Here is a 17,344-nt window from a genome sequence, read left to right as displayed (position 1 = left end):
GAAGAATTGGTGCGCCCTGAATGAGTGTGGTTGCTTCCCACACTTCCCTTGTGCGCCTTCCGCTCTTGATTGCTTGGCTGTGTTCGGTAGGATTTGGGTAAAACGAAGTTCGCTTTACCGGCGTTGTTGGGGTAAGTTGGTAAGATAGGTAGGTACTTTAGGATCGGCGTATACAAAGGAAGGAATTTCCTAAGGTGTGTGCGGCTGTTGGAATGCGCGATGAAGTCAGGCCGTTGAAAGAAGGATTGGGGTCGGGGCTTGGGTGCGTCCTCTTTTTAGGAAAGCGTCTTTCTTAGGATGTACGTAGTAGGGGTGTCGAAGTCTATGATGCAAGCAGGGTACTTGCTTGTCGCTCGGTGAAGTTGGTAAAGCAAGGAGGCTATTTTGTATTTGGTGAGATGGTTTTCTCCAGGTCTTGAAAGGAACGATGATGAGGGGGGAAGCGGAAGCCTTGGATATCTTATAATTCGAGACAGACTCTTTCCCTTTTTTCCAATTCACACCACGATGGCAGGCAGTCAGCATTTGGTAGAGCCAAAAGGTGGCGGCACAGCCGAAGAGGATCCTCCCCAAGCTATGGATCCGTTCCCATCGAGGATCATACCGTTGGCTGTTTTCCCTTTTGGTAAATTCATAGCTGGCGTTGCCTGAGCCCTGGCATAAGCTTCGATGACGGCGTTTCTAATGCGCCACGAAGGCACCGATCGTTTGTTCGTGGCGGTATGCCATCCCACAGACATAGAACAACCATTACCGTACTCCGTTTGCATTCATTCAGGTCGTTTCCGACAGGGTACCTACAGAGTGAGCCCTCCCTCCATAGCAGAGTGGAAAGAAGCTACGCCACGACCAGCGGTAGAAGATCGCCTGTCTAGGCTGTTAATCATTCCTTGAGCCGTTTGAATTCCCCATCAGCGCCTCTCTACAGAATCGGAAAAAATTGAATAATCAACAGGGAGTTTTAGTGTCGATAACCTGAGCATCTAAGCAGAGTCGGGCGGTGCCAAGAGGATTAGTTCGGGGACTTTGGCAACCGACGGTGTGAGCTTGGGAGGTACCTTGGCACACAGCCACACGCCCGCCAGGACGCAAGTTTCTGCCTAATGAGAGCAATGAGAGCACCGGGGTGACAGTGTTCCCCCCATCTCGCTTATTCAAGCTTATTTGGTGGCTAATGCCCAGTGGTTGCCATGTTGAGCAATGACTCCAATCTGAGGCTGTGCACATCACATTCCGCCCAGTTAGCGGAGCGGACAGCTCGCACTTCCATTGCTCGCCTCCCACTCTAGGTCAGCCAGCAACCACTCGAACAGTACGGAGTACGGATACTTTGTGCCAGCTAACGCAACGGGATCCCATCACAGGCAATCGTACCCTCTCACTTTATGATCTGACATTTGCTCACCGGCCCTGTTGTATCAAAGGTCATACTGGTACAAGCAGTCCATCAATCAAGCCTATCAGCAACGGACGTCGGTACCCCAGACGACTGGAAGTTTTGACTCCATATTCTTCAACATCGATTTTCTCTTGTCCCTGGATGCCTCGCGAGTTGCCTTGCGCCACTTTTTTCGGACCTTTTCGACCTCGTGCTTATTGTTGCCTCCACAATCGGGCGCACACCTCAAACCCCCTCGCATCAATACAAGCTCATTTGATTCAACTTATCACACCGATGTGCGGGGTCTCGTCCCCTCGGATTCAATCTGTCTGACCACAAAGTCTTTCTTTCCTTCTTATCCTTATACCCGCGTCCTACCTACTCCTTCGGTCTCGGTCAAATTTAGATCCAAAGGTCCCAAAGGAGAAGAGAAAAGACCTTGAACATGAGCGGCCCCGACAAGAGTCTACTGGACCGCCTGAGCGCGTTGAAGGGCGGCAGTCCCGGAGTGTCAATGGACAGGTCATCAAAGTAAATAAAAAGAAAAGACCACCGGCATCTTCGGGATAACCAATTTGCTAAGGTTTTTTCTTCTACAAGTGCCCTGAATGTCTCCCTCACGGGCATCGAGCCAGCAAAGCCGCCCTCGAGGGAAGATGCACTGGCCGCTCGGTTGAGGTCCCTGAGAAACACACCCGAGCGCGAGGAACCGCCGCCCCAGCAGACCGCAAAGGTCACCACACCAGCGAGCTCTCGTCTCGGTCAGCAGCTTCAGTCTCCGGCGTCCCCATCGCGGGGATGGTCCCACACGGGAGGACCTGGATCAGCAGCAGCAGCACCGCCCCAGTCCCAGCCGCAGCAGCATCAGTCCTCAAGATCGCCCGCGCCGTCGTCCACCACCGCTCCGGCTCCGGCGGCTCCGACGGTAGAAGCGGGGGACGATGACGTCGATCCCCTCCTGCAGACGGATGACCAGACCCTCGAGGATCTGCTTAGCGATGAGGACTTTGGTGGTTCGCCGCAGCAGTGGCAATCTCACTCCACCGACGATGATTCCGCCAAGGTGAACGCCCTTCTAGAAGAGCTTTCGAAGACTTCGGTGGATCCGTCTAGGGGCAATGGGCGAGATGGCTCTGCTGACGGTCGAGACGATGATGATGATAATTCGGATGGTGGAAAAATGGGCCGCGAGGTGGATGACTTACTCTCACAGGCTGTAGAGGAGGCGAGATACAACTCTCGGCATGAGCCCATTCTAACAACGTCGGGCGACGAGTACGGAGGCCAAGATGCCTCACGAGACGATCGTCAAGGTGATGGCGGCACAGATCTCTCCCTCCCCTCAGTACCCTCAACCATCGCTGCCCCAAAGGCAGACAACGAAGCCCAGGGCGGCGGCCTCCCCGACCTAGGACTCCCCTCTGTGCCGTCTAACGCGCCCAAACATGATGCTGCATCAAATTTTGACAACGACATCGCGGCCCGCATGGCCGCGCTCAGCGGTCTCGGAGGACCCTCGTCAGACGACGCTGGTGGTATGGGTCTCCCCTCCGTCCCGACATTCCAGCCCGCAGACCGGTCCGTGAAGCAGAAGCGTCTGACGTCCAAGACGGGCTACACAGACGAGGACGCCGCGACGTGGTGTACGGTCTGCCTGGAGGACGGCACGTTACAGTGCCTCGGCTGCGCGGATGTCTACTGCACCAGGTGCTGGCACGAGATGCACATCGGCCCAGCGGCGGCCTTTGACGACCGGACGCACAAGGCCGTCCGGTTCGTCAAGCCGGGGAAGGACAGCGAGAGACGGGTCATGCTGGGAGCGTCATGAGGAGGAGCATGTAAACGATTTCTGAGCATTCTGTGTCGCTAAAAGAAAGAAAAAAGACTACCGACCCGGTCCCATTCCCTTCCCGTCATCGTGTGTGTACCTTGACCCGTGTTCCAATACAAAATTCCACGCTTCCCATACCCGTCGATGATATGCAATGTGCTTGTTTTACAGCCCTTTCCCGTATATGCTCGGCACAACAGTCCTGATATCAAGGAAGCCTCAAACATTGAACTAGGCTTCCTCAGAGGACCCGGCACCGTTGTTTCCCTCTTGCGTACCGTAGCTGGTCTTGTTGGTGCGGCCAGTGATATCCTGCCACGTCGCTCCGAACCTGCGACCGGTGCTTGCCAGCAGACCCTCCTCTTCGTCCTCCTCGGCGTCCTCATCAACCTCGGACACATTGAGCTTGGGAGCCCGGAAGAGTCCAGTCGTGAAGACAATGAGGAAGATGCCGAGGAAGACAAACTGGGCCCAGAAGTCTACCAGGCCGAAGAAGGGCCACGTGATTGCGATGCGGTTGAGGAACTCAGCCATGATGGATGGCGTGCAGACCTTGAGGGCCTCGGGATCCAGGGCTTCGGAGCACTGCACCAGATAATCGGGTCTGTCCTTGCAGTTGGGGGTCTCCCCGGCGTGGTGAGGAGCTGTGCAGTATGTCTGAGTGCCGTACATGGAATACTGGGGAGCCACCATGTTTGCAACGGTGTAGTTGATGGCGAGAATGATGAGGGCCAGCATGACGGTCGCAATGAGGAGGGCTTGCGGCGCGGTACGCCCCTTGCGGATCTGGAAGATGCGAACCCACAAGAATCGGATGCCGATGGTAGCAATACCCGTGATTGAACTGCTGAAGAAAAATAGGACCAAGAGGGCCATCAAAACGTAGTCAATGGGGAAGGCCTTGGCCGACTGGATAAAGACCCAATTGATGGGTTGGAAGATGTTCATGTGACCCAGAATGTAGCCGCACTTGCCCTTGCAGAAGGAGTTCTTTGCCTTGTCGATGCCCGTGATCAACATGGAAACCCAGATTAAGACGGAAAGCAAGAGCAGTAGGATACCGCCGAGAAGCTTGATGGGCCGGAAGACGGCGCAGACCTTGAGCCAAAATCTGTAAATAGTGCTGCGACCTTCGCCGGAGGCCTCGGCTGCTAGTCTCTCGCGACGCGTCAAAGTGCGCTCTTCGCGCATCAGTGCCTCGAATTCACGCCTGTCCTTGGACGACATACCCTCAGGGCGACCGGCATTGCGCATCTCCAGCTGGCGCTGGCGCTCCCGGTTCTGCTCCAAGGCCGTTGCGGTGCTTTCGGTGAGTTGAGGCGCAGAAATCGAGGGCGCAGACTTGATGAAGGACATGGGAAGCAGGGCCAGTCCGGCGGCTGTGTAGATGACATACAGCAGAACTCCGAGGGTGACGAGAAGTCCAAGAGCAAAGGCAAGCGCCTTTTGGCCGTTGTTCTGAGCCAGGATGCGCTTGAAGTAGTCCAGGTCCCAGTGAGCACCGTTGTGATCGCCGGCGGCTGGTACGAAGAAGCCGACCAGGAAGAGGATCAAGACTAGAACGACGAAGACAAGTGTGTACTTCAGCGCGCTGATGAGGCGACTGCCGAATGACCGGCCCTCCTCGACTTCGATCTCATCGTACTCCTCATGCCAGAAGTAGGCGAACGGGATGATCAAGAGACACAGCAGAGCATCGAAGCTATAGAGGGAATAGTAGACGATGCGCAGTGTCTGAAGGATATCGTGGACTCGCGCCTCAGTAGCCCAGTCCTTCTTCACGCCGAGTGATGCGTGTGTTGTGGAGGAGATGAGGGCGATGTCGACAGGCAAGAGAAGGACGGTTGCCAGAAGGGCCGTCAGACTGACAATAGCGACGATGCTGACAATGGCGGATCGCTCCCGGGGCGTCTGCCAGGTGAAGGTAGTAATAATGGCAGCCAGGAGGCAGAAGACGACTGCGGCGGCGTAAGCCACCCAGATCAGACTGGTCTGGAGTAGGCCTGCGTTGGCCATGATGAATTGCGGGCTGGCCGTACGGTTTCAGTATTCGATGGCGATTCTTTGGCCGTAGAATAGACCTTTGTTGATGTTTTCCGAGAAATCAACAGAGCTGGCGCAGAGCTGTGGGCATCGTCATTGTTTCACTGCTTAATTCTTGGGTGCTTGGGGAGCTCTAGCTTAGCATGCCTCAGTAGAGGTTGCGCCGGGTGACGTAACACGGACAGCATAGTTGCCTGAGCTGCTAGCTCCTGCCGTGTGGCGACAGGTTTTAGCGCGGCCCCAGCTCCCAGTCAATCTCTAGCTTGCCTGCCTTAGTGTGCTGCACCTGAGCGTCACAGAGCTGATAGGGGGCACAGGGGGCTGCTGAGTGCTGCAAGTGCTGGGGTCTAGATCACTGTAGGCCTGCTGCAGCACCTGCACCTGCAATATTGGATGCTCCGGAGATTCGGGTCTTTCTTTGATCCGCTTGTCCAAATCTTACCAATCAGAATGCGTGACACGCTTCCATGGGGTTTTGCGCGGCGAGAGCTCTTGGAAGGAGCTATTGTTCGATTGATTTGCGACAGACAACCTCCCACCTTGCGCTTCCGCAAAGCCACGATCCTATACATCACCCTCATACACTAATGACAGCAAGGGCTCCGGGGGCAATTGCCTGAGACTGTCAAGATGCAGTGTTACACAGAGCTTACGCCGCCTACTGGTGTGCAGTACAGTCTCAGCTTGCCCTTCCTCTCGGCGCAAAGCAACAATCTGGTCGTCGCAAAGGGCTCTTTACTGCAGATCTTCTCGACAAAGACCATTTCTTCCGAAGTCGACACATCGCAGACTCGAGAGCAACAGACTTCTAGGGCCGACGAGCCTTACGACCGCCGATTGAACGACGATGACGGCCTCGAGTCTTCCTTCCTGGGCGGCGACGGCATGCTGGTTCGCGCCGATCGATCAACCAACACCAAGCTCGTTCTTGTCGCCGAGTTCCCAATATTTGGCGTTGTGACAGGGCTGGCAAGAATTAAATTGCAACACTCCAAGTCAGGAGGTGAAGCTCTCCTGATTGCTACAAGAGTTGCGAGGCTGAGCTTGGTCCAGTGGGATCCCGAGAAACACGCACTCGAGGATATCTCCATCCACTACTACGAGAAAGAAGAGCTGGAGGGCTCGCCATTCGACGGTCCATTGAACAACTACCGCACATATCTTGCTGCCGATCCTGGTTCGCGATGCGCCGCCCTTAGGTTTGGTCCCAGATACATCGCCTTTCTACCCTTCAAGCAAGCCGATGAGGACATAGATATGGATGACTGGGATGAAGATGTGGATGGACCTCGGCCGGCAAAAGAGCCGTCAGCTGCAGCGGCCACAAATGGAACTAGCAACATAGCAGATGTACCATACTCAACATCATACGTCCTCCCTCTTCCGCAGCTTGATCCCAGTCTCCTTCATCCTGTGCACCTCGCCTTCTTGCATGAGTACAGAGAGCCCACCTTTGGCATCATATCCTCGACACAACGCCGCTCCTACACCTTACCTCGCAAGGACCACTTCTCTTATAAGGTCTTCACGCTCGACTTACAGCAGAGGGCTTCGACCGCGATTCTTTCCGTCAACAACCTACCCCAGGACCTTTTCAAAGTCATTGCCCTGCCAGGTCCTGTCGGTGGCGCTCTACTTGTCGGCACGAACGAGTTGATCCACATAGATCAGTCTGGAAAGCCGAATGGCGTAGCCATTAATGCCTTCACCAAAGAAACCACAAACTTCCCTCTTGCAGATCAGTCTGATCTGGATATGCGGCTCGAGCATTGCTACATCGAACTGATGTCTGCTGAGAACGGGGAGTTGCTGATGGTCCTGAGCGACGGGCGTTTGGCCATCATCACTTTCAAGATTGACGGACGCACAGTTTCAGGGGTCAGTGTCAAGCTTGTTCCGGCCGAGGTTGGCGGCAATATTGTCCAGTGCAGTGTCTCCTCCATCTCGAAGCTCAGCAAGAATGTCTTCTTCCTAGGAACTACGGGAAGTGACTCGCTTGTGCTTGGCTGGACACGAAAGCAGGCGCAGAATGCACGCAAAAAAACACGATTGGTCGATGATTCATTCGAGTACGACCTGGAAGACGAAGATATGGATGATGACGACGACGACGATCTATACGGTGAGACGACAACAACAGTGATTCAACCCGGTGCGACTGCCAATGGGGTTTCCAAGGGGGGAGACTTGAGTTTCCGCATTCACGATTCCTTGCTGAGCATAGCGCCCATCAAGGACATGGTGTCGGGCAAGCAAGCGTTCATACCAGATAGCGAGGAAGAGAAGAACGCGATCGGTGTCGTATCCGACCTGCAGCTCGCCTGTGCGGTGGGTCAGGGCAACGCCAGTGCTGTTGCCATCATGAACCAAAATATTCAGCCAAAGGTCATCGGCAAATTCGAGTTCCCAGAGGCCAGAGGGTTCTGGACCATGTGCGTCCAGAAACCAATCCCAAAGTCCTTGCAGGGCGATAAGGGGGCCAATGCCGCAGTTGGTAGCGAGTTTGACGCCTCATCAATATACGACAAGTTTATGATTGTTTCCAAGGTCGATCTAGATGGATACGAGACGTCAGACGTTTATGCTCTTACTGGCGCTGGTTTTGAGGCGTTGTCAGGGACAGAATTTGATCCCGCGGCAGGCTTCACGGTGGAGGCAGGTACTATGGGGAAGCATTTGAGGATCATTCAGGTTCTCAAATCGGAAGTGCGGTGCTATGATGGAGGTAAGTCGTGTTGTTCTTTTCCCCGAGGCGTTCGTCATCGCCGCTAATCGTTACTCAGACCTCGGGCTAAGCCAAATCCTGCCGATGCTCGACGAGGATACCGGTGCTGAACCACGGGTGATCAGCGCCAGCATCGTTGACCCTTACCTCCTCCTCATTAGAGACGACTCGAGCATTATGGTAGCTCAGATCGATAGCAACTGTGAATTAGAGGAGATGGAAAGAGAAGACGACACTATTCTCTCAACAAAGTGGCTCGCAGGATGCCTGTACAAAGACACGAACGGTCTCTTTGGCCAGAAACCAAAAGGCGAGGCTGCGACAGAAGATCACAGCATTTTCATGTTCTTGCTGAGTGCAGCAGGGGCTCTCTACGTGGGTATCGAGTAATATCTGACTGTCAGACATTCTTGCTTACCTATCCACAGATATACGCTCTCCCAGACCTTTCCAAGCCAGTCTACGTTGCTGCTGGCTTGACATATGTTCCTCCTTTCCTGTCTGCAGACTATGCCGTCAGACGAGGGACCGTCCAAGAGACGCTGACTGAGATCTTGGTGGCCGACCTGGGGGACGCCACCGCAACTTCACCACATCTCATCGTAAGTTTCTGCGTTTTGAACCTTTCTGATTGCTCCCACTAATCTTATATGCTTCAAAAGCTCCGTCATGCGAATGACGACCTTACTATATATGAACCGATTAGTCTTAAAATGCAGGACGAATCCGTGGGCCTCGCAAAGACTCTTCATTTCCGCAAAATCAACAACCCTTCTCTTGCCAAGAGTCCTGTTGAAGTTGCCGACGATGACGCCAACGAGCAACCGCGCTTCGTTCCACTCCGAGCCTGCAGTGATATAAACGGATACAGCACTGTCTTCTTGCCTGGCGCTTCGCCGTCCTTCATCATCAAGTCCGCCAAGAGTAGTCCGAAGGTTGTCGGCCTGCAGGGTATTGGTGTGCGCGGCATGAGCTCATTCCATACAGAAGGCTGCGAGCGTGGTTTTATCTACGCTGACTCGGAGGGCCAAACGCGTGTCACACAACTCCCTGAGGACGCGAACTTTGCCGAACTGGGCGTTTCTGTGCGCAAGATTCCTGTGGGTGATGCCGTTGGCCTGATTGCCTACCATCCACCAATGGAGACCTACGCCGTTGCGTGCAGCGTCTCTGAGGCCTTTGAGCTGCCAAAGGACGATGACTACCACAAGGAGTGGGCTAAGGAGACCACGACCATATACCCTCGGACCGAACGCGGCATCATCAAGCTCATGAGTCCGACGACGTGGTCTGTCATCGACACAGTCGAGCTCGAGCAGCATGAGGTAGCGATGTGCATGAAGACGCTCCACTTGGAAGTCTCTGAAGAAACCAAGGAGCGCCGCATGCTCATCACCATCGGTACCGCCATCAACCGTGGTGAGGACTTGCCCATTCGCGGCCGTATCCTCGTCTACGACGTCGTTCCCGTTGTCCCGCAACCCGGCCGTCCAGAGACAAATAAGAAGCTCAAGCTCGTGGCCAAGGAGGAGATCCCCCGCGGCGCCGTCACCGCTATCTGCGAGGTCGGCTCCCAGGGTCTCATGCTCGTCGCCCAGGGACAGAAGTGCATGGTGCGCGGTCTCAAGGAGGACGGCACGCTTCTGCCTGTCGCCTTCATGGATATGAACTGCTACGTGACGGCGGTGCGCGAGGTCCGGGGCACGGGCTACTGTCTCATGACGGACGCTTTCAAGGGCGTCTGGTTCGTCGGATACGCCGAGGAGCCGTACAAGATGATGCTCTTTGGCAAGAGCGCGGGCAAGTTCGAGGTCTCGACGGCCGACTTTGTCGTTGCCGGCGACGAGCTGCACATTGTGGTCTGCGACAAGGACGGCGTGATCCACGTGATGCAATTCGATCCGGAGCGTAAGTCCAACTCTTGGGCACTATTCAATCGTCTTCAGTCCCTAAAACTAACTTCTTACAGATCCCAAATCCCTCCAGGGCCATCTCCTCCTAAACCGCGCCTCCTTCTCCGCGGCACCAAACCACCCGACAGCAACCCTCTCCCTCCCCCGGACGACCGCTTCCCCGTCATCGGCCAACGCCTCCAAGAACCCGCCCACGACCCTCCTCCTCGCCTCCCCAACCGGCGCCCTCGCCTCTCTCAACCCTCTCGGCGAACAAGCCTACCGCCGCCTGACCTCCCTTGCCAACAGCATCGCCGCCGCCGTGCCCCAGGCCGCGGCGACGAACCCCAAAGCCCACCGTCTACAACCCCTCGATGCGCGCACGCCCGGCGTCGACACCAGCGCGGGCCGTAGCATCGTCGACGGTGCGCTCCTCGCCCGCTGGAACGAACTCGGTGCCGGGCGCCGTTTCGAAGTCGCCGGCAAGGGCGGGTACGGCGACGTCCTCGAGGTCAGGGGCGAGCTGGAAGGTGTCCTGGGATGGAGTGGTATGGCCTACTTCTAAAAAGCAGATTTATTTCCCAGCCTTCCGATTTAGACAGATCTCAAAAATGAGGTGAGAATATGGAATTTTGGCAAATGTTTGAGAAATGGGGATTAAGAAACGAAAAGCAAGATGAGAGGAGCTGCTGATGGGGTTTTTGATCCCCTGGCAGCTTTTCCTTATTAGGGATGAGCAAACATCTGAGATAGAGCAAAGCGTAGCGCTCGTGTAGTATAATTCATTTCAAGGCGTAATTTTGCAGTCGATTTAAGACGAAGAATTCGTGAGATATCGTCATCAAATCGCGGGCATCAAGACGTGGGACAGTCACTTACATGCTTGGTATAAAGGGTGTAGAAAGGTATCATACTAATGGGTATACTGTTGACTAAAACTAAGAAAATTACCGCCCTTCTTTATGATGCGGTATATCGTTTGTAGGCTCTTGTTCTTTGGCAGAATGTCAATGCCAACTCGTCTCCATCATCAATGTCTTTACTCGTCGACAGTCAAATGCATGCTGCGCACCCTGTCCACACTCTAACAATTTTCCCGCCACAAGGCATATTCTTTTAGGTACGAAACCTCTTAATCGTACACATGCCGAAATACTCGACACTTATTAAAATGCTGGTGCCAGTTTAAAGTCGGCGTTTTTGAAATATTGAGTCTTAACGCCGTCGGAATACGTGGGAAACAATCGAACGTCGGTCGCAATATTCATCTACGCTGCAGGGTGATTCTTGCGACGAATACTCCCGAAACGACGCTTTAGGCTGTCGCCGAAATTGTGACGATGAACATCGGCGCTGTTGGATTGTCCCTTGGGCAGTTCGGAGGGGCCGGGTCTTCCGTCTGCAGCATTGCTGACACTGCGCTGACGTACCATTGCCCCGTTGTCCTTACGTGACTGGGCGTTGACGCCGGAGCGCATCTCGTATTCTGCGGGGCTGTTGCCGAGAGACGCCTTGCGCATACGCTTCTTCTCCTTAAGATCTCTCTCGTAGGTGTAAGAAGGCTCTCCCTTTCCCTTCAGATCATCAGGGTGGTATTGCTGTTTTAGATTAGTCTCAAGTTGCATGTTTTCAGAAGTGACATCAACTTACAATTCCATCCCATCTCTTGTACGCACCACCTTGGTTATTAGGCTCACGCATGAGATCGGCTCCTTCCTCATAGTTCATAACATTGCCGCTCATGTCAGTGCCTCCGGCGGGAATGAGGCCGGTACCTTGCAACGGCACATGCTTTTCCAGGGAATCTTGAATGTATTCGCGAGGCGTAGCCTTCAGGGCTTCCATGTTGGACTCTTTGACAGCCTCAACAGGCGCGTATCTCTTGTTGCGGTTGCGAGACGCTAAGGTGGCATCATAGGGGCCGCCATGATGGTAGACGCCGCCGATACTATCGAGCGAGTCAATGGTGTCCGTTACCGGGCCATATTTGCGCGTCCTCAAGTGAGGCGCGCGGTCTGCCGCGCGCTGCTCGCGCTTGATCATATCTAGAGGTCGGTGAGACATATCGCCTGGAAACCTCTGTTTGATGGAACTGGAGCGTCTGAGACCGCTTGAGCCTTGGTGTGAGTTCACGCTTTTGCTGCGCTGAACTGAAGAAATGGGTTGGCCTGCGTTCTCCTCGACAATGGAGCGAGTACGTGTGCTGATGCTTCGAGTGACACTCGTGCTTGGTGGGAAACGATTGCTTGGCGAAGACGGGCTCCGGAGTCCGTTGCTTCGAACACTGGTACTACGGCCTAGGGGATGGTTTGGCGAAGAGGGCGATGCTGGAGATGCAGGTCCTCCAGACAAGGACAATGAAGCGCGCTTATAAGTCGGCGAGAATGGATTGGATGAGTGAAAGCTGGACCGGGTTGGGCTGGCGGATGCAGGTGGAGTAGGATATGATGAAGTGCGGCTGTGAGCTCTGTGACTAGTCTGACTCTTGTCGCTGTTCTGAACTGGTTCCTTGCCTTTCTTCTTCTGCGAGAAAGTTCGAAGCAATGGATCGGGGTTTATGAATGAGCTTCCGGGGCCTGTTTCTTGGCTTGGTTCGGGGGCAGTGAGAGGATCGAGCAAATATGCTTTAGCCTAGAAGAATTGAGTTAATTGATGGATGTGAAATGGTAGAACAGATATGAGTCAATGTCAAGTAACGTGAGGAGATAGCAAGTATAAGAGCAATGAGAGGCCGCGCATGCTTCTGTGGAGGGACCCGTATTATTTACGTCGTCAAGGGCTTAGCTGCAGGACGAATGATGTGAGGCAGAGCTCGGAGCTGTTCTTGGAAATCCGGCAGGTTGGATGGGCAGTGACGCAAGAAGGGACTCTAGAGCGGCGTGGTCTGGGTGGCTTGAGCCGTGCATTGCAGGGGACTCGTCCGTACCTTAGCGACCAGCACATCTAAGTTGGCAGGGGTAGCTTGGACGGAGAGGGTGGCTTTGAAGAACAAGTTCGGGCGCAAGCAGCTGGGGCCGTCGGGTGCCCTGACAGGATAGAAAGGATGGGCGAGACGGGACGATCGGCTTCGACCAAGGCTGACGACACTTGACCAAGGTGACTGTGTGACTGGTTGGGCCGAGACTTGCTTGGGTGCCCGGGAGTGACGGAATATGGAACATTGGGAGACGGGCTAGAAGGGCAGTGATAAGGCCGCAGATGCGACGGTGACGGGATCGGAAATGTGGAGAAAGGCGAGAACAGAAAAAGAACCGTGGGCGATGACGATGTTGGCAGTAGCGCGCAATCGGGAAATGAGCAAAGAGATAATATTAACAACAGCAACAGCTGGCACTTGTAACAGTGCGCTGTGTGCCAGGGTAGATAGAGGTGAATTGAAGTTTGACCAGGCCATTGACTTACCCACTGCTTGTCGGACCCGTCCATGGCTACTGACGTCGATGCGACAATACCGGTGAATGCGTGTGTATCCTTACGGTGAGGTGATCGGGTTACCGGTGCACAGCCGAAGCTGCGAAGATGGGTCAAGGTAGGGATAGATATGAGCAAGTGGTCTAGCGGGAGCCTCGAACCAGGTTGGCAGCTCGTTTACTGGAGATTGCGATGTTTATTTCGAATGATCCGAAAGCGAGTCGGTCCTTGGCCAAGACGGCGAAGTGATCTCGGTGTAGGCAATGTATGCGGTACACCGACGGTGATTTGGCAGATGGCAGTGGGACAGTTGCAGTGTCGTGTCAAAAAAAAAAAAAACGATGCGAGATGCAAAGCGAAGCAATGCAATGCAGACAACAGACGAGAGTTGAGAGAACGTGGAAGCCCGGGGGCACCAAAGTAGGCGCGAGTGCCCTTTTGATAGTTTCCAGTCTCGTCCGTTGTTCCGCTTGGTGGGAAAGAATAAGGTGCTTGCCAGGCGAGGGGCAATAGAGTCATGGGCATGAGGGTGGGCGAGATGCCGACGACAGGCACAGACAGTCCAGGCCCATTCCTACCTTGGACTTGTAAACCCCGTCCTTGTAAGGCAGGTCGGCTGCATGTGAGTGAGACTATGAGAGGTACTTTACGCAGCAAGGTAGGCGTGAGCGTGAGGAAGAAGAGTGTGTTCAGTGTGCGAATGCAGCAAGCGCAGAGAATTCTGCGCTTATTGCTTGGACTTCCGGGAAGATGCCAGCATAGGAAGTGACCATCATGGGACCTGCGCTGACTGGGGCAGCCGAGCTTTCCATTGGTGACATGTACCCTACTGCATAAGGTAGCAACCTCGTTTGTGGTGTCTTTTTGGTGATTTGTGGCTGCAGTGACAAGGACCTGGACTTGGGGAACTTTCATGTATGGTTGGAAGGAGGGGGGATGGAGGGGAAAGAAAGGGACGGGGACTGAGACCGCAGGACTGGACGGTGTGGGCAGGTACGCAGGAAGGCGGGGGACACGCTACTTTCTGAGGGTGCCTTCCATTTGCAGTGTTGGGCAATTTTCTCAAAGGAAGTCACTTTCTGGGATAATGTTACCAGATGATTGGAGGTTTTCCCTCGTATGATACCTGCCGCCATACCTTGCGTTATCTTTCCTTCCTTCCTTCCTGAACTGGTTGAAGAAAGAATGTCAGCGCCCATCGCCATTGTCTTCTCGACACCTCATGTTCGGTGATCGAGACTTCGCAGTCTCCCTTGCTCCGGCATCACGAGATCGGCCCCGAACCACTACTGCCCCCCAGCCTCTCCGATGTCTCTCACGTGCGGTTCCATCTTCTCCTCTTCCCCTCAGCGGCTCCGCTCATACTGTCACGATCCCTGCAGGGTCTTATAACGGCATCCTCGACGGAGCGCGAATATGTACATAGGGCAGGACACGAGAAGAAACGAAACATCTGCCCGCTAAACTGACTTAGCTCAGCCACAGGCACCCGATAACGGGACACGCGGACCCTTGACCAACATCTACTGCACAGTAGTCGGACATCGCATTGGTTACTGAGCCCTACGTCATGCCATTGGCAAAGTCAAAAAATCCTCTAGTCAGGGGATCGGCAACCGCAACATCCCACTTCACCTTTCCACCTTTCCACCTAGCCTCTAGCCTCTAGCCTCTGGCCTCTAGCCTCTAGCTTCCAGGTATCCCGCAACAGTTGCAGGGCTGATATTGCAGCCGCGAAATCACGAGAGCAAATCATACGTCTTAGTGCTGCGCAAAAATAGAGTCGGGATGCGCGGACACTTGGAACGTAACCGGCACCGACGCCGGCAACTAATATGAACAAAGAAACGGAGATACAACGGAGCCTCCGTGGCCGAAGCGTCCACGTATGCTCCATCCACCTCCGCCTCTTCCACTCTGTCAATACTCAGCACGCAAGGGACTCGCAGCATATTACCAGACCGCATAACGGGGGGCATACGGGAAGGGTCCGGTCCACGTCCCATCGCCCCTCTTGTCAAAGCAATGCTTGCCCACGACACCTTGCGAGAACACGTCGCCCAACCGGGAACAGCCTTCAGCGCCATCAACTAAGAGCAATGAGCTTAAAATAATGGTCGTCGGCATTTCCTTACTGGCAAAGAGAAAAGATTGAGCAATGGGGCTCTCATTTGCACAATATTATGCCGAACCCATGACAGAGGAAGATTAATGATCAAAGTATTGCCTGGCACTAGGCTAGAGAAATCTCCCGAACCCGTGAACATATTGCAAAGCAAAAAAAAAAAAAAAAAAAAGCCTTCCTGCAGCCTGGGTGCCCATCAAATGGTGGAAAGGCGTTGTGGTGTCGTGCCTGGGCGCACCTCGATCGAGATCTTGCAACAAAGCTTCGACCGCATGCTGCTTCTCACAACAGGCAAATCGCTATCCGACGTACGGCCGGTGCCCGCTTCATCGTCCTCTACCTACCACTTGATGCCTCCATCTTGTACTACCACCTTTACTGACCACCATTGAACGTTTTCAGGGGACGAGCTATTGTACGGTCGACCAAGAGTACCGAACACCCGCTCAACGCTTATTGGTTCGATAACCCCTCCACAGACGCAGAAACATCCATCACCCGGATCTTCTCTCCGGCCTTCCTTTTGTCGGTCCCTGGCACCCGGCAATGACTCTTGTGGACTATTCGTCATCCGACTCAGCTTCAGAGGCCGGGTCACCTCCGGCCAAGCGGCGCAAAGAGGAGACCCACGGCTCCGTGCCAGCCGGCGCTGCACCTGGCGCCGGCGCCGGCGCTGGCAGTCGGAAAGAAACTCGACACAACCCTGCCACCACGTCGACCACGAAGGAGACAAATGGTGGCACTTCAACGCTTCCACCTCTCCCGGCCGAGTTCCACGACCTGTACGCTTCTACGGTGCGGAATGCCACTGCCGATAACCCGGCCTTGCACCAGGGCCGCAAGAGGACCATTCCCCATATTGCCGGCAACTGGCCTTCTCACGTATACATTGAATGTGAGTCTCAAGCATACATTTCTCTCGCAGCTACATACCTCACCTCAACTATACTGACCTCTTCAAACAGGGCATCCAACCGCGGACCAGCACTCCCTCCTCACTGCCCTGCTAGACGAGATCGCGCCTCTGCTTGGCACACAAGAGTTGCGCCCGCTTCTAACTTCGGACCTCAACGCTCCCCTGCCACTCCACATCTCGCTCTCGCGGCCTCTGTCCCTGACCACGATGCAAAAGGACGCCTTCCTCTCCTCCTTGACGTCTGCCATGTCTTCCGCTACCGGCGAGTTCAGTCTATCATCCCGGGGGCTCGGCTTCTTCAAATCGCCAGAGTCGGACCGGGCCTTCCTCGTACTCCGCGTAGCATGCCCGACCGCCTCATCGCAGAATGACGCCAGCTCCGGCGGCAATACCACTACTACCGGCAGCAACCCGCAGCTCCGGACGCTGCTCAATAAGTGCAACAGCGTCGCTGTTCGTTTCGACCATCCGCCCTTGTACCAAGCCCACGCGACTGAGCTGGTCGACGACGCGTTCCATGTGAGTATTGGATGGACGTTTGGGCTGCCTGGGGAAAATGTCTGTTTGCGAACCTGCAGCTTGTTGAAGACGCCAGAGTTTCGTGGCATACGCAAATGGGAAATTGAGGTTTCGGGTATCAAGGCCAAGATTGGCAACGTTGTCACTCACATCCCTTTGAGTAACCCGTCCAAGAAGGGGAGAAACAGCCTTACCGAGGACGGCTTGTATGAGTAAAGTATTCGACACGCCAAGTGTCTACCTGGGGTGATGGGGCTAGTAATACTTCAGCGCCTGACATAGGAACACGCATAATTACGAACACTTTTTGATGCCGAGAAACGCAAGTCAAATTTCGGGGTGCTGGCATCGATTGATATGTACAGACTGGTCACGATACTAGCCTAGAAGCACTCTGGCGCCTTAAAATAAAATGATGAATAAACGCCATTTACCCCCGCCCGGGCATGCAAAGTAACAATATGCCATGCTGAAATGTTTAACGACCAAGAATACGAACAA

At 54.4% G+C, this 17,344-nt stretch overlaps 6 protein-coding genes across 6 annotated transcripts; 3 read left to right on the top strand and 3 right to left on the bottom strand.

The window, feature by feature from the left end:
* Nucleotides 1-1,826: 1,826 nt before the first annotated feature.
* Nucleotides 1,827-3,209, top strand: BDP55DRAFT_724839 (uncharacterized protein; the record flags this gene model as incomplete). Its single annotated transcript, XM_060578942.1, has 2 exons — nucleotides 1,827-1,912; nucleotides 1,982-3,209. The coding sequence occupies 2 exons, from the start codon at nucleotides 1,827-1,829 to the stop codon at nucleotides 3,207-3,209; spliced, it is 1,314 nt and encodes a 437-aa protein (XP_060433965.1).
* Nucleotides 3,210-3,213: 4 nt separating this feature from the next.
* On the bottom strand, nucleotides 3,214-5,443 carry BDP55DRAFT_650120 (LMBR1 domain-containing 1). The gene has a single exon (XM_060573960.1). It carries the CDS (start codon nucleotides 5,226-5,228, stop codon nucleotides 3,444-3,446), a length of 1,785 nt encoding a protein of 594 aa, XP_060433964.1. The 5' UTR covers nucleotides 5,229-5,443; the 3' UTR covers nucleotides 3,214-3,443.
* Nucleotides 5,444-5,885: 442 nt separating this feature from the next.
* On the top strand, nucleotides 5,886-10,437 carry BDP55DRAFT_724837 (CPSF A subunit region-domain-containing protein; the record flags this gene model as incomplete). The annotated part of the gene is made up of 5 exons (XM_060578941.1): nucleotides 5,886-7,980; nucleotides 8,039-8,355; nucleotides 8,409-8,582; nucleotides 8,643-9,888; nucleotides 9,950-10,437. 5 exons carry the CDS (start codon nucleotides 5,886-5,888, stop codon nucleotides 10,435-10,437), a joined length of 4,320 nt encoding a protein of 1,439 aa, XP_060433963.1.
* A 313-nt stretch (nucleotides 10,438-10,750) lies between these two features.
* Nucleotides 10,751-13,662, bottom strand: BDP55DRAFT_650115 (uncharacterized protein). The gene is made up of 3 exons (XM_060573959.1): nucleotides 13,275-13,662; nucleotides 11,523-12,503; nucleotides 10,751-11,470 (listed from the first exon to the last, which is right to left on the bottom strand). Exons 1-3 carry the CDS (start codon nucleotides 13,296-13,298, stop codon nucleotides 11,141-11,143), a joined length of 1,335 nt encoding a protein of 444 aa, XP_060433962.1. The 5' UTR covers nucleotides 13,299-13,662; the 3' UTR covers nucleotides 10,751-11,140.
* BDP55DRAFT_343919 (uncharacterized protein) lies at nucleotides 13,380-14,530 on the bottom strand. Its single transcript, XM_060566941.1, has one exon. The coding sequence runs from the start codon at nucleotides 14,196-14,198 to the stop codon at nucleotides 13,461-13,463; it is 738 nt and encodes a 245-aa protein (XP_060433961.1). The 5' UTR covers nucleotides 14,199-14,530; the 3' UTR covers nucleotides 13,380-13,460.
* Nucleotides 14,531-15,954: 1,424 nt separating this feature from the next.
* BDP55DRAFT_627958 (uncharacterized protein) lies at nucleotides 15,955-17,059 on the top strand (the record flags this gene model as incomplete). Its single annotated transcript, XM_060571827.1, has 2 exons — nucleotides 15,955-16,303; nucleotides 16,374-17,059. 2 exons carry the CDS (start codon nucleotides 15,955-15,957, stop codon nucleotides 17,057-17,059), a joined length of 1,035 nt encoding a protein of 344 aa, XP_060433960.1.
* Nucleotides 17,060-17,344: the final 285 nt, after the last annotated feature.

The sequence above is a fragment of the Colletotrichum godetiae genome (genome assembly GCF_030913485.1).
Source record: "Colletotrichum godetiae strain CBS 193.32 chromosome Unknown BDP55scaffold_6, whole genome shotgun sequence".
Classification (NCBI taxonomy): Eukaryota; Fungi; Ascomycota; class Sordariomycetes; order Glomerellales; family Glomerellaceae; genus Colletotrichum; species Colletotrichum godetiae.
The sequence above is the reverse complement of the archived record's forward strand: the minus strand, read 5'-3'. Positions and strand labels throughout refer to the sequence as shown.